Below are 27272 nucleotides of genomic sequence, written 5' to 3'. Positions count from 1 at the left end.
AAAAAATGGTGTGGGGTCCCCCCAAAATCCATACCAGACTCTTATCCGGGCATGCAGCCTGCCAGGTCAGGAAAGGGGGGACCAGCAGAGCGCCAAGAGCGGAGGGAGAGGAATCAATCCGCGACACCAGGGAAGGCAATATGCAGGACACTGGCCAGGACTTTAGCAAGCATGAGGAGCGGGCACATAAGAGATATTCTTCCGCGTCAGAAATAGAAGAAATAGTCCCTACCTGCCACCCACAAGAACGCTGGTATGGAGTTACCAAAAATGTAAAAAAAAAAATGTAAAAAATCAGCGGGGGTGGGGGATGTTTTCGGGGGGTTGGGGGGTGGATGGGGGTTGTTGGCCTTGGCATTCTTCGGTCATGGCTGGAGGAATTTTTATTAATTTTTTTCTGCATGCATTCGTTCTCTGTCAAGGTTGCCCGGGCCCGGTACAACAGGGCCAGTTGTACTGATCTATCAGTGGCCCTGCACACACACACACACAGTATATCGGTTTGGGTGGACCAATCAACTGGTTTCTTACTAGCGAGTTTTGTTTTTTAGACAGGGAATTCCCCAAATACCATGGGTGCGGTTGGCTTTAGAAGAACTTTTCCCTGTAGTTAATTCTCCATGGATTTCTTTGGCTGTCTTTTATGAAAAATGTGTAATAAAATGTAACTTCTATATAAACATCATATAATTCTGTTTTCAACAGGAATTGTAGGGACCAAGACAAGTGATGGAAGTTGCAGCATATACACTCTGACCCCCAGCATCACACAGTCTTGTTCCTCTGTCATTAATTACAACTGTAATTTTACCCGAAATGAAGGGGCAACCTTTTCAAAGATAATAAAGGTGACCTACATGCAAAAAGGTATGATATTTTGTATTTCTATAAATGTATCCAGAGGGAGAGCTTATAGTTCCTGGACCCCCCCCCCCCCAATATATTGTCATCGTTAAGGAAGAGTGGAACTAGGAATGTTTGCTTTACTAAATTTGGGCATTGTGCTAGCATTTTGCCATTTGGCAAATGCACTGGTCCAGTAGAAACGGCAGGATCAATGTGTTTTTTTAAAAGTGCTAGTGCCTAAGGGTTATCAAAGCTCTTTTTAAATTATTTGAACCCATTTTTGTGCCAAGAAATGCCCACTTAGTTGACAACTTGGGAATAGATACCGAGGAGCAAAGAAACACCAATGCTAATCTTTGTTTGTAAACAAAGTCAGATGTTTGCTATGTCAGCTTTGTTAACCACTTGGCACACAATCACGTACATGTACATGGTTGTGTGCAAATGTTTATACCGGGGCCATGGCTGCAGCTGTCAGCCCTAATCCCGATATCAAAGTTTTCATCTGGTGATTCTCTAACCTGTAAAAGTTTTATGAGTGCCTAATTAGACGCCTTTTTTTATAAGCAGTGGGAGAGGTTGCCCCCTCCCGCACCCACCGGTGCTTCTTCGGCTCTCCTGTGCGATCAGAGAGTCCGGCACGGAAACCAGCGGTTCCACTAGCTGATCATAGACCTAATCCAGAAACTGAATGTTCCCGATCATCTCTATGGTCTAGGAAACTGGAAGCGACGAGCATTTAGTTACATACGGTTAGGAAGAATACCTTTTAGACCTCAGATGTCTCCATAAAGAGGACCTGTCATGCTTTATTGTTATCACAAGGGATGTTTACATTTCTTGTGAAAGCAATACAAGTTATTAAAAAAATTAAAGGAACGTTGTAAAAATATATATTTTTTTTTAAATAAAATAAGTTTTACATTTGTTTTAAAGCCTTGCAGGAGCAAACACATATGTAGGTCATGCATGCATATGTAAACGGTGTGTTCTCATGTGAGGTATTTCTTCGTATGTTATAGCGAGAGCAATAATTCTAGCTCTAGACCTCCTATGTAACTCTAAACTGGTAAACTGTAGAAAATTTTAAATCATCGCCTATGGAGATGTTTACGTATCGCTGTTTTTCGCCATTCCACAAACATGCGCAATTTTAAAGTGTGATATGTTAGGTATCTATTTACTTAGCGTAATATCATATTTTATAGTTTACCAAACAATTGGGTTATCCATTGTGTTATTTTACATTAAAATTCATTAACCACTTGCCGACCGCCGCACGCCGATGTACGTCCTAAGTTTGGCGGCGGATATCGTTGTTATGGCAGCAGCTAGCTGCCATAACCCCGGTATCCCCATTTTCGTGCAGCAGTCGGCTTTCAGATAAAAATGGTCTCTGCGGCGGATTTGCTGCGAGATCACTTTTATCGGTGGCGGGAGAGGGCCCCCCTCCCGCCACGATCCGGTGCCCTCCGCCGCTTACCGGAGCCATCGGTAGCTGCGGAAGCGATCGCGTCTGTCCCCTTGTTGTGCCTGGAGACGAGTGAGGGGAAGATGGTGCCCACTCGTCTCCATGACACTGCAGGGTGGAAGTGACGTTTTCATACGTCTTAAAGGCACATTTTTTTCAATGTCATTTTTTTAATGACTTTTTTTTTTTTTATTGTATTTTAGTGTAAATATGAGATCTGAGGTCTTTTTGACCTCAGATCTCATATTTAAGAGGTCCTGTCATGCTTTTTTCTATTACAAGGGATGTTTACATCCCTTGTAATAGGAATAGAAGTGACACAATTTTTTTTTAAAACAGTGTTAAAATAAATAAAATCATGTAAAATAAATAAGAAAAATAAAAAAAAATTTTTTAGAACCCCCCGTCCCGACGAGCTCGCGCACAGAAGCAAATGCATACGTGAGTAGCGCCCGCATATGGAAACGGTGGTCAAACCACACATGTGAGGTATCGCTGCAATCGTTAGAGCGAGAGCAATAATTCTAGCCCTAGACCTCCTCTGTAACGCAAAACATGCAACCTGTAGAATTTTTTAAACGTTGCCTATGGAGATTTTTGTGGGTAAAAGTTTGACGCCATGCTACGAGCGGGCGCAATTTTGAAGCGTGACATGTTGGGTATCAATTTACTCGGTGTAACATTATCTTTCACAGTATAAAAAAATTGGGCTAACTTTACTGTTGTCTTATTTTTTTATTCAAAAAAGTGAATTTTTTCCAAAAAAAGCGCGCTTGTAAGACCGCTACGCAAATACGGTGTGAAAAAAAGTATTGCAATGACCGCCATTTTGTTCTCTTAGGTATTAGAAAAAGAACAATATATAATGTTTGGGGGTTCTAAGTAATTTTCTAGCAAAAAAACCTGTTTTAAACATGTAAACACCTAAATTCCAAAACGAGGCTGGTCCTTAAGTGGTAAGTGTATTTTTTCTGCTGCACAAATATTGTGTGATAGCGCTTCCGTTACACTGACATGCTGTAGATAAAAAAATTGTAACAACCACAAATTTATTCTCTAAGGCCTCTGCTAAAATATAAATAAATATAGATATAGATATATGAAATGTTTGGGTGTTCTAGCAAAAAATACTGATTATTACTTGTAAACAAAAAGTGTCAAAAAAGGCCTGGTCTTCAAGTGGTTAAAAAAATACAAATGCAATTTTCTTTCTCGTACATCACGGGACAAGAGCAGCCATATACATTACTACCTGGGTTATGCACCACCTATGGGTGAATGCACACTGGTAGAATAACCAAAAACAGGAAGTGATCCCCTATATGACCCTTCACATACAGGAAGTACTCCAGTTTTTTCGCCAGTGTCTACAATGGTGGATGGTCAATTTTGAGCTCTCTGTGAGCTTCCATGCTGTAATCCCGCACAGGTTCTTAAGAATCAAGGGACAGCGTTTCCAGATCAGATCCATTTTAAAAAGCTACTATGCTAAGATAAATGGTACCCGAGCCTCGTAAAGAAGATTAAAGGATCAACAACGAGGTTTTGCCTGTAATGCGACCTTCAGGCGCGGGACCCTGTGTAGTGGAATCCTGTAATAAATCATATATAACCAAGTGTAGCGCTAAAAAATGAGAAAGAAAATATTGCTATACCACATATAATAGCAAAATGAATTGTGAAAAGATAGTGTTTTGTATACTTTGTGAACATTCATACATATAGAACACTTATGTTATAAAGCCTTAGGGTCACCAAAAGTGATAACAGGATGTAAAAATGGCAATAAAGTCCAAAACTGAATGTGCAGATACGGTGAACATAAATTTTGCAATGGTGATAAATTCCAAAACATATACTCGTGAGAGATTTCTGTATGTAATCCAACATGTGCTGACAGACCCTTGTGCGAAACCGCCACCTAGGATGACTGGAGGCTTACCAGAAAGTTGGGACCCACCTAGCATACGCTATATGGGTCAAACAGGCTTGGATTGCTCACTGGCAATGAAGGTAGGGAACCAAGGGCTGGTGAATGGTGAAGTTGTAACGTTGCTATCCCAAAGAGGTCTTCTTCATATGGAAGCTCGGACACCAACGGACATTACCCACATGTAATGAAGAAGGGGCTCATAGCGTAATTCCGTAAACCATAAAAAATTTATTAAAAGGAAAAACACTTACATTTCAGAATAAAAAGCGCTTGCAAGTAAAATGGCGGCAGTGGAGTCCTCCCGACGCGTTTCGTCATACAAGACTTCGTCTGGGGTACTTGCCCACTGCAGCCAGACTCCTTTATATAGGGACAAAGACCCCTCTGATGAGAATCCAGCTCCCAGGCTTGTTTGCATTGGCACTTCCGGGGTCATCCAAAATGGCGGACCCGAGTGCTATCCAAGCCTCTCTTTCATGTAATTCAATTCCCATAGGTCTAATGGTATCATGTGTTTCAAGAGAAGACGTGGTGCTGAGTGCCTTCCAAGCCTCTCTTTCACATGATTCCATTCCCATAGGTCTAATGGTGTCATGTGCTTCAGGAGGAGACATGATGCTGAATGCCTTCCAAACCTCTCTTTCAAATGATTCCATTCCCATAGGTCTAATGGTGTCATGTGCTTCAGGAGGAGACATGATGCAAAGTCCATTCCCATAGGTCTAATGGTGTCATGTGCTTCAGGAGAAGACATGATGCTGAGTGCCTTCCAAGTCTCTCTTTCAAATGATTCCATTCCCATAGGTCTAATGGTGTCATGTGCTTCAGGAGGAGACATGATGCTGAGTGCCCTCCAAGCCTCTCTTTCAAATGATTCCATTCCCATAGGTCTAATGGTGTCATGTGTTTCAAGAGAAGACGTGGTGCTGAGTGCCTTCCAAGCCTCTCTTTCACATGATTCCATTCCCATAGGTCTAATGGTGTCATGTGCTTCAGGAGGAGACATGATGCTGAATGCCTTCCAAACCTCTCTTTCAAATGATTCCATTCCCATAGGTCTAATGGTGTCATGTGCTTCAGGAGGAGACATGATGCTGAATGCCTTCCAAACCTCTCTTTCAAATGATTCCATTCCCATAGGTCTAATGGTGTCATGTGCTTCAGGAGGAGACATGATGCAAAGTTCATTCCCATAGGTCTAATGGTGTCATGTGCTTCAGGAGAAGACATGATGCTGAGTGCCTTCCAAGTCTCTCTTTCAAATGATTCCATTCCCATAGGTCTAATGGTGTCATGTGCTTCAGGAGGAGACATGATGCTGAGTGCCTTCCAAGCCTCTCTTTCAAATGATTCCATTCCCATAGGTCTAATGGTGTCATGTGCTTCAGGAGGAGACATGATGCAGAGTCCCGGCATCCAGAACCTCCCACTTCCACTTGTTACTACCCCTTATGACCTCTTAGTGGGTGTATGGAGGGGGAGGCCGTGACTCTGCATCACCACATCAGTGACATCCCCCCTAACGTATATTACGATAAAAAACCACGCTCGCGCATGCGCGCGGCGTAGTTCAACGCGGTGACATCAATGAAGGGCGAGGCCGCAACTGTGCGTCTCAACCTCAATCACATCCCCCATAGTCTAATAGAGACCGCGCTCGCGCATGCGCGCGGCGTGGTCCAGCGCGGTAACGTCATCAAAAAACGACGCATGCGTACATCACCTCCGGTCTCCGTTTGATCACACCAGGAAGTGACCTGCAGAGAGGGGAAAAGGGCCGGAAATGATGTTATAATCCCCAGACTGGCCTTCAAAGTGTACGCAATGAGTGTGCATTAATGGGTGACCTAAACACGATCAGGACTTTATTCAAAGATGATAGATGAGTCCATGAAAACAAAAAAAATGAAAAAAATATGAAGAAGATGGATTCTCAGCAGGAGAGAGAAGAGATGGACAATTAATTATTCCATCTCTTGACTCACTCTATGTCCCCATATAGCTCATATTGTATTACTTCAAAAACGACAATACTTTAATAATAACTACCCAATTGTCAAAATAAAGTAAATATAATCATAATAATAATAAAATAATGTGTAACAGATGGAAAGGCACATGCATGTAAAAAGTATCAGACATAATATACACCCTAGGTATTAGTACTCCTAAACGGAAGTTGATGTTTCTTATCTCATGATAAATCTGTCAAGACTCGTTTATAAAGGCATTAACATCTACTTCCACGTTCATGCCTTGAGGAAAAAAGGTCTGTAGTTCATACGCCCAGAACATTTCAAGGCGAGAGTGGAATCCTGGGCATCACAGAGCTAAGGCATTCCTGCAGGGTGCTGTACAGGTCCAAGGGAGTGGACCCTCATCCTAAAAGGGTACCCAGTCCTTGAAGATCCGTGGTGACAGAACCCGCCGTGATGGGTGAAGGCTGGACCTCTGGCTTAGGCTATTGTCCTGTGGCGGGAGTGGTGGGTGATTCTGTGAAAGACCAGGGTCAAATCATTAAATATTCCCCTGCAACAGTTGTATCTAGGCTTATTCTGTGTTTCTCTTCCCAGAGCTTTTTAAAAAGAAGCCTACAGTCAGAGGTCTTGTTGGACAGACTGGAGGGACACAGAGCAACCTATCCTGGGGTGACACATGAGTCCTATGAGTGATGGCAGGTGCAGCCTAGCTATGTTGCATTGACTGGAATAACAGGTCATTTGTATACGTTTTTTCCAAGGGGGAATCGTGGTACTGAGGAACTTGTGTATTGTGTCACAAAGCCAGTTACCATTGCTTCAACAAGCTATGTATTCCAAGAAGCATTCTGTGGAGTGCTGCAGCAAGGGGCACATGTGTTCCATCAGTGGCCCCTGTAGAGGCTAAATGGAACTCTGCTGCAAGACCAGATGACACCGGGCAATCTGAGCCGCTGCGTCTATCCGGCATTGTGCCTGCTACCAATGCTTCTACCTCAGCATATATTACCAAGGAGGATCTATCATCAGCTTTGGCTGGTCTAGAAAGCAAGAAATGATAGCTTATGTCACACAGAGTGAAAGAAAGCGTGACAGATTCCCTTCCCCTATTCCTCCTATATTGGAGCAAGACTGGGTGGATGAGGTAGAAGAGGTAATGGGCGATCAGGCAGCTGATATCCAAACAGAGGAATCTCCCTCAGGTGATTCAGAGCCTGAAGAGGCTCAGATTATATCAGCCTCTCAATCACAAAAGCTTCTTATACAGATGGTCCATACAGCTTTTAAGTTACCTCCAGTAGAGGTCCCTAAAACACCTTGTTCCTCCCTTGGTTCTTTGAAAGCACAGCAGGTTATGCAGGTGTTTCCTTTTTACCCACTCTTGAAGCAGGTGGTATATTCCGACTGGGAGCACCAAGACAGGATGTTTGTGCCTCCAAGGAGATTTTCTTTGTTATATCCTATGGAGGAAAGCTTTAATAAGAAGTGGAGCATACCGGTTGTGGATGCAGTGGATAATGCACAGGTCTTTAGGTATCCTGAGGATAAAAAGCTGGAAGCCTTGTTAAAGGCATCCTTCGCCCTGGCAGGTTCCGCTATTCAGCCCACAGTAGCAGCAATTGGGGTCTGTCAAACCTTGAAGGATCAGGCTAGACATCCAATAGACCGAAGGATTCTGTTCAGGATAGAGCAGATCTGCCTCAGGCTCTTTGCTTTGCTATAGATGCCCTTAAAGACTCCATGCAGCAGATCTCCCGCATGGCTCTTTTGTCTGTGCACATGCACAGAATTTTGTGGCAAAAAAGCTTGTCAGCAGAGCTCCCTTGTAAGAGGATGCTAGCTGGTTTTCCTTTTCATGGAGAACGTTTGTTTGGGGATGATCTTGATAAGTACATCCAAAAGATATCTGGAGGAAAGAGTTCCCTCCTTCCTGTGAAAAAGGTAGCTACACGGCCCTCTTTTAACCACATACAAACCGCCCGCCATCGTTATACAGCGGCTGTTTGAAGGAGAATTTCTCCGTTCCCAGTGGAAGCCTGTTGAGGGGAAACGCGTCGGATGGAGCAAATGGCTGTGACACCATCACGTTCTTTTCTTTTGCAGTTAGTTGGTTTGATCCTCTGCTGCCTTTATGCTAACTGAAGCTAGTTTTTTTATCCGCTTTTTTTGTTCCTGCTGATTGCCGTGTGATTTGGAGTTTACAGTTCAAAGTTTTTCCTGTTTGCTGTGAATGTCTGCCGTGACAAAGTGCTGTGAATATTAGTGACTTTTTTTTTTTTTTAATAAAACCTTTGAATACATCTACACTATGAAGTCTCCCCTTGTTTTATCTCCACTGAGGGGTTAAACTTCAGGACGGTTTCTGGAAAGAAAACCCTACTAAGGGTACTATCGTTTTCCTCACCTGTGGATTCGAGCTGTTGAATACCTGTCTTCTGGTTGTTGAAATCAGACAAGGATATCCTTCTTTCTCGATTGAAGTGGAGGTGGAGACCCTCGGTGCCGGCAGGCTAATGCACCTGGCATACATGATCTCTATAATCTGAGGTCCAACATATCTAGTAAGTGGCTATTTTAAACATTTGTGGGCTGGAAGAACACTGATATTTTCCCAAGCACGGAAGAATTGTGGCTGATATATTTTCTCACTACACAATGGGACTATTGTTTATTTATTTATTTATTTGCCTACTCAGAGCTTGTGAATTCATAAGAATGCAGATTTAGTAATTTGTATCAATTTATTTTCACATCACAATTGGTTACATGTATTGGGTAATATTTAAATTCATTTATCACGTTAAGATTTGTGTTAGTATATATTATTTATTTTAGCAACTCAGCAACTCTTGCACAAGCAGCTGCACTGCATTTCTGTCTATTCATTTGGTTAGCGCAAAATATACACCTTTTTGATATTTTTGGCACCAAGAGTCGTCTGACCCACACGGAGGTCAGTCATGTGTTATCCTGGGCAGAAAGGCATGTGCCAGTGCTATCTGCCGTCCACATTCTGGGGGTAGAGAACTGGAAGGTGGACTATCTCAGCCGCCAACAGATACATTCAGGAGAATGGTGTCTGCACCCACAGGTGTTTATGCAGATTTGCCAGCAGTGGGGCACACTGGATGTAGACCTGCTAACATCCATGTTCAACTGCAAGATTCAGCAGTTTGTATCCAGAGCAAGAGATCCACTTGCGATCGGGATAGATGCTCTGGTAGCTCCCTGGACTCAGTTCTCTTTGATTTATGCATTCCCCGATTCCTCTTTTGTCAACATCTTTTGCGCAGGATCCGAGAGGAGATGACATTAGTCTTTCTGGTAGCTCCAGCCTGGACTAGGAGGGCCTGGTACCCAGAGGTAGTGAGATTAGCAGTAGGCAAGCCTTGGACACTTCCGCTCCGGCTCAATCCACTGTCACAGGGGCCTATATTTCACCCGAATTTACGCTTGTTGAATTTGACAGTGTGGCTATTGAAGCCAGGGTGCTAGGAGATCGTGGTATCTCTGGTCCAGTGGTAACTACATTGGTGAATGCCAGAAAGGCAGTCACCAGGAAGGTTTATTACAGGGTTTGGAAGGCTTACATTGCGTGGTGTGAGGCCAGAAGTTGGCATCCTCGCAGATATTTGTAGAAAGAATTCTCTCTTTTCTTCAGTCAGGCTTATGCCTCGTACACACGGTCGGATTTTCCGGCGGAAAATGTTCGATGGGAGCCTTTTGTCTGAAATTCCGACCGTGGAGGCTCCATCGGACAGTTTCCATCGGAATTTCCGTCGCACAAAATTTGGGATCTGGTTCTCAAATTTTCTGACAACAAAATCCGTTGTCGTAAATTCCGATCGTGTGTACACAATTCCGATGCACAAAGTTCCACGCATGCTCGGAATCAAGCAGAAGAGCCGCACTGGCTATTAAACTTCACTTTTCTTGGCTCGTCGTACCTGTTGTACGTCACCGCGTTCTTGCCGATCGGAATTTCCGACAAGATTTGTGTGACCGTGTGTATGCAAGATAAGTTTGAGCCAACATCCGCCGGAAAAAAAACAAGGATTTTGTTGTCAAAATCCTATCGTGTGTACAGGGCATTAGATAAAAGATTAGCCTTGACAACAATTAAAGGGCAGGTTTCAGCTTTATCAGTGTACTTCCAGAAGCTTTTGGCTTCACATTCCTTGGTCCGGACTTTTCTTCAGGAAGTGACTCACTTATTGCCTCCCGTTAATTCACCTCTTTGCCCTTGGGATTTGAATTCGTTTTTTTCTGTGCTACAGGAACAGCCTTTTTTAACCAATCATCGAAGTTCCGTTAGTTCTTTTGACACGGAAGTTGGCTTTTCTTTTTGCAATTACTTCGGCTAAAAGGGTCTCCGATTTGGGGAGCCTTTCCTGTAAGGAGCCATATTTGATTTTGCACCATGATAAAGTGGCGCTACGTCCTGTTCCATCCTTTTTGCCTAAGGTAGTTTCTGAATTTCATTTAAATCAGGACATTGTTCTACCTTCTTTTTCCTCTCAGCCTGGGTTGCCAGAAAAGAAGCAGTTGCACCTTTTGGATGTGGTGCAGGCGGTCAGAGTCTACCTGGAAAGGTCTGCAAGCATCAGGAGCTCTGATGCGTTTTTTGTTTTGCCGGAAGGCCCCAAGAAGGGTCAAGTGGCTTCTAAGGCATCCATTTCACTTTGGATTCGCCAGTTAATCACTCAGGCCTATGTCCTGAAAGGTAAAGCTCCTCTGTTTTGGGGTTAGAGCTCATTCTACCAGGGGTGTTGGAACCTCCTGGGCTTTTCACCATCAGGCGTCAGTGGCGCAGATTTGGAAGGCCGATACTTGGTCTTCAGTACATACGTTCACAAGATTTTATCAGGTGGATGTTAAGGAAGCAGAGGATTTGGCTTTTGGCCATAGGGTCTTGCGGACTGCTGTATAAATCTTATGGTGTTTTCATACAGTGTGTCTCTCTCCCCTCAAGGTTATCGCTCTGGGACGTCCCAGGTAGTAATGTATATGGATGCTCTGTGTCTCATGATGTACGAGAAAGAAAATTTGATTTTTTCTTCATACTTACCTGTAAAATCCATTTCTTTGAGTGCATCACGGGACACAAAGGTCCCTCCCCTCTCTTTTTGGGAGTTTATTGCTTGCTTCAAAACTGGAGTACTTCCTGTATGTGAGTGGTTATATAGGGGATCACTTCCTGTTTTTGGTTATTCTACCAGTGTCCATTCACCTATTGGTGGCGCATAACCCAGGTAGTAATGTATATGGCTGCTCTTAGTCCCGTAATGTACTCAAAGAAATTGATTTTACAGGTAAGTATGAAGAAAAAATCCAATTATCACCTAGGCAGTGTGCAAATTAACTCCACTCATCTCTAGTTATGTCCTCACATAACTTATCCAGCATGTAGCTAATGAAAAAAGGGGAACGTTGGAGCAGACTTTATAGGTACCAGAAAAGGAATACAAAATATTATTAGAAAAATTATTAATGTATTATACAAAGTTATAAACAATTGACAATATAACATTAAAAACAAATAGTGTTGGCTTCCAATAAAATAATAATTGTTTATATATTTGTATAATTAATTATTTTTCTAATAATAATTTGTATTCCTTTTCTGGTACCTATAAAGTCCGCTCCCCTTTTTTCATTAGCAATTTCATATGGATGTGGTACCCCCTTGGCCCTTTCTTTATTTATCCAGCATGTAGTCATATCTAAATCCAACCTCTGTAGTCAAGTCTATCTCCATCTACTGCAGCCAAATTCACCTCCATCTCCTAAAACCAAATCAACCTCCACCCCCCTGCAGTCAAAGCTACTTCCATCCCCTGCAGCCAATTTGACCTCCATCCCCTGTTGCCAAGTTTATCTATTCCATTACCTGAAATCAAACCAATCCCCCAGTCATTCAGTCCTATCATCCTCCATCCCCTGCAGCCATATTCACCTCCTTCCCCTTGAGGTGATTGTAGCCACATATGTGCACTTTTAACAAATACAGTTGAGAACTGTCCATGATACTTTTTTTTGCACTAACATTTACATTTTCAGGACAAGCTTTATGGGTGGTACACCCCGAAAGCTTACCTCCATCCCCTGAAACTAAATGGACTATAATAGACTATAGAGGGGGCATTAGACTGTAAGCTACAGAGGAAGGGATTGATGAGGCTGGTTTTAGGTTCTGTTATGGAAATGATTAAGAGCTCCAATCGAGCTCAAGGTTATCTGCTGCTGTCTCTAATTGGAAAGTGTGGATATGCATGCATATAAAAGTAAACACTCTGAGACACGCTCAGCACCGTTACTTCTTACACTTCTAATTTATTCAAGGCGGTGCTAATGTTTTATACACAAAAATACGTCATTGCTATGTTAGTCTAATAGGTACATCTCATTGGTTAAGATAGAAAAGAAGATGGAGAATCTTCATAACGAGGTTTGGCTGTCCTTGGTTTTATCTTCAGTTCCGCGTTCTTCTGATGTGTGGGATGTAGGGGGTACCCGCCATTTTGAGAAAATATAGGAACAGAGCTAATCTGTATACTTATATAATGAGTAAGGAGAAAAATATGTATACACATAAGAAAATAGACATTTTCAGATTATTATTATTATTATCTACATCACATTCCTTCACAATCCCCCCTAAAATGACTATTTTCTCTTTTCTGTCCCTAATACTAAAGGTCCTACTTTGGCCTGGCCCTTCTCCTCAGCAACTCTTTTAGGCTGTATATAGAATTGGGCAGCAACTGTTCACTTCCCTCCTCGATACAGCTGGAGAGGTGCAGTCAGGCGCTATCTATCCCTATAACCCTATAGGATTGTGAGGTTATGGACAGGGAGTGACTGCAGAGGAGTGAAGGATTTGTCATCTTCCATCATAAGGGGGTCCTCTTCTTCTTGGTGGAGAAATGTAGGTGTGCTATTGTCTACAGCCTTGCTCATTAACTTTTTACAAAAGGTAGAATACAGCATACAATCAGGGCTAGAAGAACCAGGATTATTAATACCCTTACCCGTATCTGGACGAGCACCTTCTACCACCCACTCATCCAGCTAAAGTATTGATCCCATGGGTCTGTGATACCTGAGTTCTTCAGCTCCAATGACAGATCTTCTAATTTCTTTATAGCTAGAGTAACCTTACCATTTGGGCCAATATTATCAGGAATGTATGTACAACAGGTTCCCGTTTTTTCCTATGATTTTACAAAACACCTCCTTTCCCAACTAGCACCATGTCTAAGGCCATCCGGTCCTGGAATGTCATGTAGGAAGTGGGGGCTAACTGGTCAGCAATTCCCTGGAGGGCATCTTTAGAGTAATTTACAAATCTCTGTTGGTTATAATATGTGTAGTGTCAGGTCACCTAGAGGCTGGGTGACAGATGCACACCGTTGGGATCAGAAGTGCACCGCAAGGTAGTGGACCCTACGGCTGACTGCTGCGGATTGAACCCCGGGAGGTTCAGGAAGCAGGTCTACTGGATCACTGACACAGATCCCACTGGGAGCTAGAGCATAGATTCCCCAGGGCGCGGAGTATAAGAGCCAGCAGGTGTTCACCAGAGCCTTTAATGGTAAGGATGGACTGCGCTGCAGTCTGGCTCCAGGTCGCGGCCCCCGGGTCTCACAGCTCACGCTCACGGTAGACTACAGGAGAAGAGGAAGGAGGCAGCAGGCTAGAACAACAAGGAAAGTAAGGGACAAGCCAAGGTTCAGGGTCACAGGCAAACAGGGATGGTCGGGAACAGGCCAAAGTCGGTAACAGGAATCAGATGTAGGAAACACAGCAAGTACACATAGAGGCTAACACACAATGGTTGATCAGCACTGCTGGCTTGCATTGCACAGGTTAATATAGGGTTCCCTGATAGGGCCTGGGGTGGGGCCATGCTTAGAGAAGAGGTTACAAAAGCAGTCAGGTGAGGGTCAGCTGGTCTCTAGAGATGAACACATGGAGACAGGTATGCTGATCGACAAACTCTATTGCATAACAATGACATGTAGTTAATCCAATCTACATTCTTGCTGACAGTTGTTATGGGGATCAAAGACTCAAAACCAGCTTTTACCTGGCCCCTGGCTTTAAATTCATCAGGGACCCCCCTTGTAACCCTTATGACATCTATGTATACATGAGGGTCAAAGCTTCCGGAGAGAGCTGCTCGCTTCCTCCTCTGACTGTGTGCTGGGTCAGTGTATCAGGGGTATCTTCAGTTAGGATATGGGGCTTTCTATTTTCATCTTTTTTGTCTAATGCACTCTGTGATCGCCTAGTCTGGCCCTGTGTTCCAACCCACTGGCCCCCACAGAAGCCACAACTCTGTCCTCAGTAACTGTCTGTGTGGCATACATATATGTCCTTACCGTCAGGGATATCACTGTACCAAAGGCATCACCAGGAAGGGTCAAACGGACAAGGTACTATGTCACAGTAATCTAAGGTAAAGGTGGTCACATGTGTACCTGAAGAGTTACACCAAAACGTAATTATGTTATCATTTTTGTGATGGCCACCTTCTGGGCCCCTCCCCCCTAGATCAAACAGAAAAAGGATATGCAGCACCCGAAAACACGCTTTCCTGCAGTGATAAGCGTGCATTCAGGTGTTCTTCCTGGCCAACTTGACTGAGGTGGCTGTGGTCAGCAAAACTTGGAATGGACCATCATAACTTGGCTCAAGGATCTCCAGACAGTAGTTGGTGTGTTCCTGTATCTAATTCAGGATCTGGAATGGAAGAAAACACCTGGACATGCATTCAGGTTAATTCTCGTGATAATGTGGTTACATAATTAGTCAACACATCAGACTGCAACTGTAACTGTTGTGGAAAGTAACAACCAAGTCTGGGAGCTGAACCAAACAAAATTTCATAAGGGGATAGGGCATGTTTCCCCCGGGGGTGTGTCTGACACTGAACAGGGCTATGGGCTAACTGTCTGGCCAACTCATGTTAGTCTCTTGGGCCATCTTTAACATCCTGTTTTTAGTGTCCCATTCATCCTTTCTACCTTCCCGCTACTTTGAGGGTGGTATGGGATGTGTAGTGCCAACTGAACCCCCAGTGCTGCCCAAATCTCTTTAGTAAGGGTTGCTGTTAAGGCTGGGCCCTGATCTCTCAATATCACCTCTGGGACCCCAAATCTACATACTATCTCACTCAGTAGTTTCTTAGCTGTGGTCCTGGCAGTCGTGACAACTTCCACTAGGGCGTTTTCGAATCTGCCACTTCTTGGCACTTGAGAATGATCAATTTGCATCCTCTGGAATGGGGTATAGGGCTTTTGCCAGGTGCTTCTTCTGTGTTTTTTTTCTGTGCGTCCTGGGTTACATTTGGTGCAGATAATGCATTATCTGCAGAAGTTGTCGGTCAGTGGAGTAACTCTTGGCGCAACACTTGTTGATAAGAGAGTTCATAAAAGTCTTTGTCAAGTGGGCAGCTCCATGTGCCCATTGCACCACGGCTGGGTACATACTCCTGGGTAGACAAGGCTTCTTGTTGCACTCGAATAGTCCATTTCTGAGAGTTGCTCCTCTCCGTTTCCAGCTTTCCTTCTTATCCGGACTTGTTGTTTCCTGTAGTTCTTTTAGATAAACTCTGTCCACTGGGAAAGTCTGTAAGGTAAGCACGGGGTGGTCTTCTTCTACCACCCTGCTGTCCACTTCCCGTGGACCACCAGCTGTCTGTTTGGCAGCTGAATTGACTAGATGATTGCCTCGAGCTTCCTTTGAGTTCATTTTGTCGTGTGCTTTACTCATAATAGTCACTTGGGTTGGAGGGTTGGGAGAAGCAAGGCATCAATCAAGTTTTCACAGGTGTTCCTGCAGCGTCAGGAATCCTCTGTCCTAGATAACACCATAATGATGGGCAATGCTGAAAGCATATCTTGAGTCCATATGAATGTTGGCTCTTTTTCCCTCTGCCCATTTACATGCTGTAGTAAGTGCTTACAGCTCTGCCTCCTGTGCAGACATCACCGGTGGTAAGGCTTCAGCTTGTAGAACAGTGTTTTCAGTGGTGACCGCGTGTCCTGTGTGGTCATGGGGTGACAAGTCAAGACTCTACTCCTCCTCCTCCTTTCCCCCCTCGAGAAGTGGAAGAAGGGTGGTAGGGTTCAGTGTTTGACAACTTAATAGAGTAATGCTGTCCAGTAGGAGGGAACACAGGAGTCTCAAGTGTCTGGTAGTGGACTAGTGTTTCGGCTGGATCTTGGTTGAATATGGCAACAACATCATGGGGAGTAAGCAGAACGAGGCAGTGTCCGAGGACCAAGTTCAAAGTTTTGTCAAGCAAGGCTTGTATAGCAAAGCCAGCTCGCAGACACAATAGGCCTCCTCTTGCTACCGCATCCAGCCGACAGGAATAATATCCTATGGGGCGTAGGCTGATGCCGTGTGATTGGGTGAGTACACCTGCAGCATGTCCCAGACGTTCGGATACAAAGAGCTTGAGCGTTTTATCGTAGGCTGGGAGCCCTAGCGCCGGGGGTGGTGCACTTAAAGGCTTCAAACTTTAGATATTTCTTCAGGAGACATCTGGAAGGGTCTGATTGCAGAGCATCAGTAGGAAGGCTTCTGGAATCCATGCTCTGCACTAGGAAATTAGTCCAAGGAAAATGACAGGTGTTGAGCACCACTGCATTTTGGCTTTGAGGCTCTGCAGCCCTGGTTGGCAAGATAGCACAACAGGCTTTCTGAGGTGACTTTAACAGGGGGTAAGTCAGCTGCACAAAGGAGAAGGTCATCAACATGTTGGAAGAGAATCACTTCCGGGTGTTCCTCTTGTCATGTGTCAAGGATGATAGCCATAGCTTTTGCAAACTGGCTTGGAAAGTTCTGTGCCCCTTGCGGCACAACTATTTAGGTATGTTGCCGTTTCTTTCCGTGGATGAATGCAAAAAGGTACCAGCAGGAGGGGTGAGGGTGGACACTGAAGAAAGCGTTTGTAAAGTCCACCTCTGTGAGGTACTTTGCAGTCAAAGGCATCCACAGCAGGTACCTGGTTCTCTTTTTAGGATTCTCTTCTTGGGGTTATTGTGGTTTCCAGGGCAATGATGCGCCCTCTTTTAGCTTGACTGAAACTGGTGGCACATTTAAATGACCGTTGTCTTCCGGTCCCGTGGACCATAGGCACGCAGGGATTCTGTCAAGTACTTCTTGCAGTATTGAACTTGAAGTTTTTGCTTCATTAAGTGTCATCAGGAGAGGCAAAAAAACACAAAGCAGATGAGTCTTCTAAACATAGGGGAGTATGTAACTTCATCCCCCCTTCAGGCATGTCCTGATTGAGACCTGTAGACTGGACGACACATCAGCTCCTAGTAGATTCAAGGGACATGTAGAGGACGCCGCAAATCAGGAAATGTCCCCACTTGGAGTGGCTCTACAAATGGACTGGAGCGGGGAAACCCATCCACTCCCACGCAGGAAACGTGTGTGTCTCTTTTTATAGTGGGAGAAACTCAGATCATCAAAGGCCTGTACTAGTCTAGCATGATACTTCTTCAGACTCCCCTTTATCTTGGGTAATATCTTGGATTGTGGTGGTCTGATCCGTCAACTTCTCCTTTGCCCAGTCGTGGAGTTGTGCACAGAACTCCACTCCTGAGGCGTAGGAAGTGGCACTTGTCAGGCAGGCATCATTGAAGGCCGGCTGCATGACTGGCCAAAAGACATGTCCTGCTTTGATTTGGCATAGGCTGATCAAGTCTCTCCAGGCAGCTGAGTAAGTTTCTTGTATCTGCACTATCCTGTGGTAGAAGGGAATTGGCTGCTTCTCTGGGTCAGGCAGACTTGTCACTAAGGCCTCTGCTTGTGATGGAGTAAAAGCGACATACATCACTGGTGCCCCTTCTGGTAACCGAGACTGTTGTTGGGGCGGGGGCTGGCAAGAGGCACTGTTCCTTACGGTTGCCAGCATGTGTTTGAGATCCTCTTGGAACTGTGAGTCCGGAGCCGGATTGGGGGTTAAATCAGTGGGTGGCCTTGCTGCCTGTTGTTGGGCTTCCCACTCAGACGCTTCTTCATCATTAACATATCCGGCCTGGGAATGTGATGCTTCCGTATTAGGGAAGACAGATGTGTGGTACGAACCATCCTGGTTTAAAACAGGGAGGGCTGGGTACAGGCTGTTTAAGCTTACTGGGTGTACCAAGATGGCCGCCGGCAGGAAGTGCACTGGGCTGGGTAGAAAGTGAAGGCATGGGTGCACTAAGATGGCTGCCGGGCTGAGTTGTCATAGTGGGTTGTGCTTGGGTGGTGAGAAAGGAGTGGTTGTTAGACGGAGGGCAGTGCTGTCCCTCCCCTCCTTTTGTTTCAAGTTCAACATAGCGTGGTAATTTCACATACTGTATCATCAACTCTGTGATACACATACATAATACAATCGCCATCTTTCTTAACTTCCTTTATCCAATTTTCTTTATCACACAGGATTTTTCTCCCTGTTTCTTTAGCAACATAACTTTCGCCACTTCTTTCAACTTTGTTAACTATTTCAACATCTTCTTCTCTTCACAATATCACATTCTTTACAATATTACTTTCTTTACAATATCACTTTCTTTTCTCTCTCTGTTTCTCGGCTAACGGCTTGAGAGGAGAATACGTACAACCAAGGGGTTGATATTCTTTCTCACTGCTCTTTATCAATAAATTCCTTGGGTGGGGGCACATAAGACTGCGCTTCTAGTTGCTACTGTCTGCTATAACCCTGTAATGTACGGTTAATCTCAGAACAAGAACAAACACATCAGGGGTAGTGAGGAGCAACGGCCCGCGACCCAACAGATCCCCCGGGCAGCCCCCCTCCGACCTTAACCAGTCCCCAACCCCTCTCGTGTATAGCAAACAGTAAACCACAAATACACTCACGACAGGACATTACACCTGCCACTCTTCGAACTGCAAAATTTCAGCAGGCTAAGGTAACCTCAGGGGCAGACAGCTCCCCTTAAACCCAGTTAAAGGTCGTCATTACAGTTACTCCCAGAGGCCGACAGCTCATCTGGGGGTGAGACATCTGTAACGCTTTCAGACTGGGGGGCTCCAGCAGCTGAGATTTCCCTCAAAGGTCCAACAAACCCATGAGTAACCCGTCCTATAACCGACTGCCACAATAACCCATCTCACTCCAGAGGCCGACAGCTCGTCTGGAGATGAGAAGACACATGTAGCACTTTTAGACTGCTGAGTTTCGTAGCCCAAAGAATGGCAGACAGTGAACAAATACAGACAGCAGAAACCCATCGGCAGGTTCGTTAAAACAACCTCAGGCGAGGAAATACCTGCCTCTAAGACAGTCTCAGCATACCGACAGAATCCAGCGGTCAACCGAAAGATAAGAAAGTCGTACAGTGGTAAGAATATAAAGAAGACTTACCGGTACTGTTAGGGCTGCGCAAACCCCCTCTCATCTTTCAATTAACGCTCGAATGCTTATCGCGGTATGGCTTCGACTGTAGCCTGAGGTCCCGGATTTCGGCACCATCTGTTATGGAAATGATTAAGAGCTCCAATCGAGCTCAAGGTTATCTGCTGCTGTCTCTAATTGGAAAGTGTGGATATGCATGCATATAAAAGTAAACACTCTGAGACACGCTCAGCACCGTTACTTCTTACACTTCTAATTTATTCAAGGCGGTGCTAATGTTTTATACACAAAAATACGTCATTGCTATGTTAGTCTAATAGGTACATCTCATTGGTTAAGATAGAAAAGAAGATGGAGAATCTTCATAACGAGGTTTGGCTGTCCTTGGTTTTATCTTTAGTTCCGCGTTCTTCTGATGTGTGGGATGTAGGGGGTACCCGCCATTTTGAGAAAATATAGGAACAGAGCTAATCTGTATACTTATATAATGAGTAAGGAGAAAAATATGTACACACATAAGAAAATAGACATTTTCAGATTATTATTATTATTATCTACATCACATTCCTTCACAGTTCCTTGTAAAATATTGCAGATGTCAGAGCTTATGGGGAACTCTAATGCCGCGTACACACGGTCGGGATTCCCGACAGAAAAAGTCCGATGGGAGCTTTTGGTCGGACATTCTGACCGTGTGTATGCCCCATCGGACTTTTTCTGTCGACATTTCCGACGGAATTAGATATAGAACATGTTCTAAATCTTTCCGTCAGAAATGCAGACGGAGCTTAGCCCGTTGGCAAGTACGACCATGTGTACTCGGCATAAGGAGAATTCACAGGTCAGATAGCAACCTTCTCACCAAACCCTAGCAGATTCTCCAAAGCTATATACACCGATCCGCCATAACAATCCAAGTAAATAACATTGATTTGATTTTCTTGTGATAATGGGACCGGAAAGTGGGTAGGATGTATTGGGCTGCAAGTGAACACGTTGTCCCGGAAGTTGATGTATTGAAAGCAAAATGGGCAAGCGTAAGTATTTGAGCAACTTTGACAAGGTCCAAATTGTTATGGCTAGACAATTAGGTCAGAGCATACCCAAAACTTCAGCTCTTGTGGGATGGTCCTGGGCTGCATTGATCAGGCCCTACCAAAAGTGATCCAAGGAAGGAAAACTGGTGAACTGGTGACAGGGTCATGGGCCATTGCTCATTGATGCACACCAGAAGCAAAGGCTGGTCTGTGTAGTCCGATCCAATAGAACAGCTACTGTAGCTCAAAATGCTGAAAAAGTTAATGTTGGTTCTGATAGTAAGATGTCAGAACACACAATGCAACGCAGTTTGTTGCTTTTGGGGCTGTGTTAATGCAGACCTGTCAGGGAGCCCATGCTGACCCGTGTCCACAGCCAATGGCCCTGTGAGCATCAGAACTGGACCACAGAGCAGTGAAAGAAGGTGGCCTGGTCTAATGAATACAAGAATGGTTTGAGGAAGACAGCAACAAGTTTGAACTGTTGACTTGGCCTCTAAATTCTCCAAATCTCAATCAAATTGAACATCTGTGGGATGTGCTACAAAAACAAGTCCAATCCATGGTAGCCCCACCTCGCAACTTGCAGGACTTAAAGCATCTGCTACTGACAGCTTGGTGCCAGATACCACAGCATACCTTCAGAGGTCTAGTGGAGTCCATGCATCAAAGGGTTATGGTGGATGGTCATGATGTTGTGGCTGATCAATATAAAGAATGAACTCCAAAGAGAGGTCGGGTTTAAAAAAGTCAAAAATAAACTTATAGTGGTATGTCTTCTACAATTTTACCCACTTTCCACTGTTGGCATATTGACTAAATCCGCTGAATCATTTGTATGTAAATTGGAACTGGTTAAGAGCACTCAGATATAAGCAAGCCATACACGTAAGTCATATTCAACCACTTTCGATCTGCCAGAAAACGCAAAAATGATTGAATGTAATTGGCAAAAATAAGGCAATCGACCCCCCTAGCAATGCAATAGACATTCAGAATTCAATGCATTATAAAGTTGAAACTGGGCAATCACTTGACAGCTGCTATACTGTTTTTTTAAAACATTTTGAAGAAAAAAGGCATTTATTTGCAAAGCAATCTGGTTTCAGGTTCAGGTTCATTGGGAGCATTTTCAATCCCATCTCTTTGAAGTCAATGAAAGTCATTGCCATGTGTATGACGAGCTTTAGGCCCCTTTCACACTGCCACAATGTGAAAGTCGCATGATCTTACCGCAATTTGGCGACCACGATTTTGCTGTGATTTCAGGGAATGCCTCTGTAAACTTGAGGTCTATGGACCTCAACTCGCATCAAAGTCAGACCAAAGTAGTACAGGGACTACTTTGAAGTTGGTGCGACTTTGCAGTCCCAAGTCGCAGGACAAGTCGGACAAGTGTGAAAGGGGCCTTAGAAATGAAAGATACCTACAACATATAACTATTTTCATAGAAAGGTCTGTAGCTTTTATCTATACTGATAGTAGCATGCTATCGTTTTAGACACAAAGGGGTTGATTTACTAAAACTGGATAGAGTGAGATCTGGTGCAGATCTGTATAGAAACCAATCAGCTTCCAGGTTATTTTTTGTCAAGGTTTAATTTGAACAAGCTGAAGTTAGAAGCTGATTGGCTACAATGCAGAACTGCACCAGTTTTTGCTCTCTCCAGTTTTACTAAATCAACTCTAAAAAGTGCTTGCTTGGGATTTTCTTTAAAGTGTAACTCCACTTTTGTTGAGAAAAATCCATTACCCTCTGGGTTATCTATATACATTACAAGGATTTTAACAAACAGTGTTGCAGATTCCAACCTTTTGTTATTCTGAAGAAATCCCTTTGTGTTTGTCTGTGTCCATGTGGGAAAGAGAGTCTAATAGGAGTGGTTTTATAATTATTAATCAGCTGTGCACCTGCAAGGCTCTCATGAAGAAGGCTGCTGGGCCTGCATCCCTTTAGACGTGTTTTCCTATTGGAAGTGTAGCACCCTCTACCCTAGGTAAGTTGGTGCTAGGTGTAGGTTTTGTGTAAGGTGCCAGCGCAGGTAAATTTAGGCAGGCCTATGCTGTGAGCTAGGCCTGTTTGTTTTGATCTGGGGGCAGGGGAGTGGTTTAGTTTATCAGTAGGTGACTGACATGTACTTCAGCTCTTGGGTGCCTCCTCTGTTTCCAGGGAAAAGGTTCTGGAAAAGGGGTAGGGCAGAGAGCTGGAGTGACATGGGGTGCATGTGGGAGCCCTGTATACCTCCCAACCTTTTGAGATGGGAATGAGGGAAACCTATCAGCAAATATATGTAGGCATAGAACACACCCTCTGCCACGCCTCTTAACCACTTGACGACCGCCTCACGCTGATGTACTTCAGCAGAATGGCACGGGCAGGCAAAATCACGTACCTGGTACGTGATTGCCTTCCCACGGGTGGGGCCCCCCCCCCGGTGCCTGAGGCGGTCGCCGTTGGTCTGGCAGCGATCAGAGATGAGGGGGAGGCCATCCGATCGTGGCCCCCCCTCGCGATCGCTCCCAGCCAATGAGGATCTTCCCCTGACTCTGTGTAGTACAAAGAGGCAGAGGATGTGATGTCATCTCTCCTCGGCCTGGCCGTTCCGGCGCCGAGGAGAGAAGACATCTGAGTGAGTGCACAAACACACACACACAGTAGAACATGCCAGGCACACTTTACACCCCCGATCGCCCCTCCCCCTCCTGTCACACTGACACCAAGCAGTTTTTTTTTTTCTGATTACTGCATGGTGTCAGTTTGTGACAGTTAGAAGTGGTAGGGCAGTTAGTATTAGCCCCCTTTAGGTCTAGGGTACCCCCCTAATAAAGTTTTAACCCCTTGATCACCCCCCCGTCACCAGTGTCGCTAAGCGATCATTTTTCTGAATGAATGAATGAATGAATGAGTAACTTGTATAGCGCTACCTATGCGCTTTTTTGCTGCCGGTGTCCATCTGCAGTATAGCACGGTCCTTTGCCCCATGGGGTCCTGACACGCTTACAAACACATACACATACAACATACACATATTTGGCCAATTTTTCGACAGGGTCTAATTACCTACCAGCATGTCTTTGGAGTGTGGGAGGAAACCGCAGTACTCGGAGGAAACCCACGCAGGCATAGGTGTCGTGATCGGGATTTGAACCAGCGACCCTATTCCTGCTAGGTGAATGTGCTAACCACTACACCACTGTGCTGCCCTGATCACTGTATTAGTGTCACTGGTGACGCTAGTTAGGGAGGTAAATATATAGGTTCGCCGTCAGCATTTTATAGCGACAGGGACCCCCATATACTATCTAATAAATGTTTTAATCCCTTGATTGCCCCCTAGTTAACCCTTTCACCACTGATCACCGTAAAACCGTTACGGGTGACGCTGGTTAGTTCGTTTATTTTGTGTCAGGGCACCCGCCGTTTATTACCTAATAAAGGTTTAGCCCCCTGATCGCCCGGCGGTGATATGCGTCGCCCCAGGCAGCGTCAGATTAGCACCAGTACCGCTAACACCCACGCACACAGCATACGCCTCCCTTAGTGGTATAGTATCTGAACGCATCAATATCTGATCCGATCAGATCTATACTAGAGTCCCCAGCAGTTTAGGGTTCCCAAAAACGCAGTGTTAGCGGGATCAGCCCAGATACCTGCTAGCACCTGCATTTTGCCCCTCCACCCGTCCCAGCCCTGCCCACCCAAGTGCAGTATCGATCGATCACTGACACTTACAAAACACTAAACGCATAACTGCAGCGTTCGCAGAGTCAGGCCTGATCCCTGCGATCGCTAACAGTTTTTTTGGTAGTGTTTTGGTGAACTGGCAAACACCAGCGGCCTAGTACACCCCGGTCGTAGTCAAACCAGCACTGCAGTAAAACTTGGTGACGTGGCGAGTCCCATAAGTGCAGTTCAAGCTGGTGAGGTGGCAAGCACAAGTAGTGTCCCGCTGCCACCAAGAAGACAAACACAGGCCGTCGTGCCCATAATGCCCTTCCTGCTGCATTCGCCAATCCTAATTGGGAACCCACCACTTCTGCAGCGCCCGTACTTCCCCCATTCACATCCCCAACCAAATGCAGTCGGCTACATGAGAGGCATTTTCTTTATGTCCTCCCGAGTACCCCTACCCAACGAACCCCCCAAAAAAGATGTTGTGTCTGCAGCAAGCGCGGATATAGGCGTGACACCCGCTATTATTGTCCCTCCTGTCCTGACAATCCTGATCTTTGCATTGGTGAATGTTTTGAACGCTACCATGCACTAGTTGAGTATTAGCATAGGGTACAGCATTGCACAGACTAGGCACACTTTCACAGGGTCTCCCAAGATGCCATCGCATTTTGAGAGACCCGAACCTGGAACCGGTTACCATTATAAAAGTTACAGTTACAAAAACAGAGTAAAAAAACAAAAAACACAAAAAAATATATAAATAGTTGTCGTTTTATTGTTCTCTCTCTCTCTATTCTCTCTATATTGTTCTGCTCTTTTTTACTGTATTCTATTCTGCAATGTTTTATTGTTATTATGTTTTATCATGTTTGCTTTTCAGATATGCAATTTTTTATACTTTACCGTTTACTGTGCTTTATTGTTAACCATTTTTTTTGTCTTCAGGTACGCCATTCACGACTTTGAGTGGTTATACCAGAATGATGCCTGCAGGTTTAGGTATCATCTTGGTATCATTCTTTTCAGCCAGCGGTCGGCTTTCATGTAAAAGCAATCCTAGCGGCTAATTAGCCTTTAGACTGCTTTTACAAGCAGTGGGAGGGAATGCCCAACCCCCCCCCCACCGTCTTCCGTGTTTTTCTCTGGTTCTCCTGTCTCAACAGGGAACCTGAGAATGCAGCCGGTGATTCAGCCAGCTGACGATAGAGCTGATCAGAGACCAGAGTGGCTCCAAACATCTCTGTGGCCTAAGAAACCGGAAGCTACGAGCATTTTATGACTTAGATTTCGCCGGATATAAACAGCGCCATTGGGAAATTGGGAAAGCATTTTATCACACCGATCTTGGTGTGGTCAGATGCTTTGAGGGCAGAAGAGAGATCCAGGGTCTAATAGACCCCAATTTTTTCAAAACAGAGTACCTGTCACTACCTATTGCTATTTTCCCTGAGATAACATTAAAAATGATTAAAAAAAAAAAATGAAAGGAACAGTTTAAAAATAAGATAAAAAAGCAAAAAAATAATAAAGAAAAAAAAAAAAAAAAAAAAAAGCACCCCTGTCCCCCCCTGCTCTCACGCTAAGGCGAACGCAAGCGTCGGTCTGGCGTCAAATGTAAACAGCAATTGCACCATGCATGTGAGGTATCACCGCGAAGGTCAGATCAGGGGCAGTAAGTTTAGCAAATCTAAAGTGGTAACCTGTAAAGGCTTTTAAAGGCTTTTAAAAATGTATTTATTTTGTTGTCACTGCACGTTTGTGCGCAATTTTAAAGCATGTCATGTTTGGTATTCATGTACTCGGCCTAAGATCATCTTTTTTATTTCATTAAACATTTTGGCAATATAGTGTGTTTTAGTGCATTAAAATTTAAAAAAGTGTGTTTTTTCCCCAAAAAATGCGTTTGAAAAATCGCTGCGCAAATACTGTGTGAAAAAAAAATGAAACACCCACCATTTTAATCTGTAGGGCATTTGCTTTAAAAAAATATATAATGTTTGGAGGTTCAAAGTACTTTTCTTGCAAAAAAAAATAATTTTTTCATGTAAACAAAAAGTGTCAGAAGGGGCTTTGTCTTCAAGTGGTTAGAAGAGTGGGTGATGTGTGACATAAGTTTCTAAATGTTGTGCATAAAATGCCAGGACAGTTCAACCCCCCCCCCCCCCAAGCTATTTGCTGAGAGGTATAGTGAGTATTTTGCAGACCCCACTTTTTGTCACAAAGTTTTTTTCTTGTCTTTCTTCATTTTCAAAAACAAATGAGAGCTGCAAAATACTCACCATGCCTCTCAGCAAATAGCTTGGGGTGTCTACTTTCCAAAATGGGGTCATTTGGGGGGGTTTTGTGCCATCTGGGCATTCCATGGCCTCCGAAACTGTGATAGGCAGTGAAGAGTGAAAACAAAAATTTACACCCTTAGAAATCCTGAAGGCGGTGATTGGTTTTCGGGGCCCCGTACACGGCTAGGCTCCTAAAAATTCCCACAAATGTGGTATCCCCATACTCAGGAGAAGCAGCTAAACGTATTTTGGGGTGCAATTCCACATATGCCCATGGCCTGTGTGAGCAATATATCATTTAGTGACAACTTTGTGCAAAAAAAAAAAAAAAAATTGTCACTTTCCCGCAACTTGTCTCAAAATATAAAATATTCCATGGACTCAACATGCCTCTCAGCAAATAGCTTGGTGTGTCTACTTTCCAAAATGGGGTCATTTGGGGGGGGGTTGTGCCATCTGGGCATTTTATGACCTTCAAAACTGTGATAGGTAGTGAGGAGTAAAATCAAAAATTTACGCCCTTAGAAATCCTGAAGGCGGTGATTCGTTTTTGGGGCCCCATACGCGGCTAGGCTCCCAAAAAGTCCCACACATGTGGTATCTCCGTACTCAGGTGAAGCAGCTGAATATATTTTGGGGTACAATTCCACATATTCCCATG

General features: G+C 44.4%; 1 protein-coding gene across 2 annotated transcripts in view; it reads left to right on the top strand.

Annotated features, from left to right (window-relative positions):
• LOC141139296 (adhesion G protein-coupled receptor F5-like) overlaps nucleotides 1–27272 on the top strand; it is a 128915-nt gene that overhangs the window by 46700 nt on the left and 54943 nt on the right. For both annotated transcript variants that reach the window (XM_073625264.1, XM_073625265.1), the window contains one exon: nucleotides 706–867. In XM_073625264.1, the coding sequence (XP_073481365.1) occupies nucleotides 706–867 (162 nt within the window). The remainder of the gene's footprint in view (nucleotides 1–705; nucleotides 868–27272) is intronic.

This window comes from Aquarana catesbeiana, linkage group LG04 (assembly GCF_042186555.1).
Source record: "Aquarana catesbeiana isolate 2022-GZ linkage group LG04, ASM4218655v1, whole genome shotgun sequence".
In the NCBI taxonomy this organism is placed as follows: Eukaryota; Metazoa; Chordata; class Amphibia; order Anura; family Ranidae; genus Aquarana; species Aquarana catesbeiana.
Note: the sequence above shows the minus strand (reverse complement) of the source record. Positions and strands in the feature narration are given on the sequence as shown.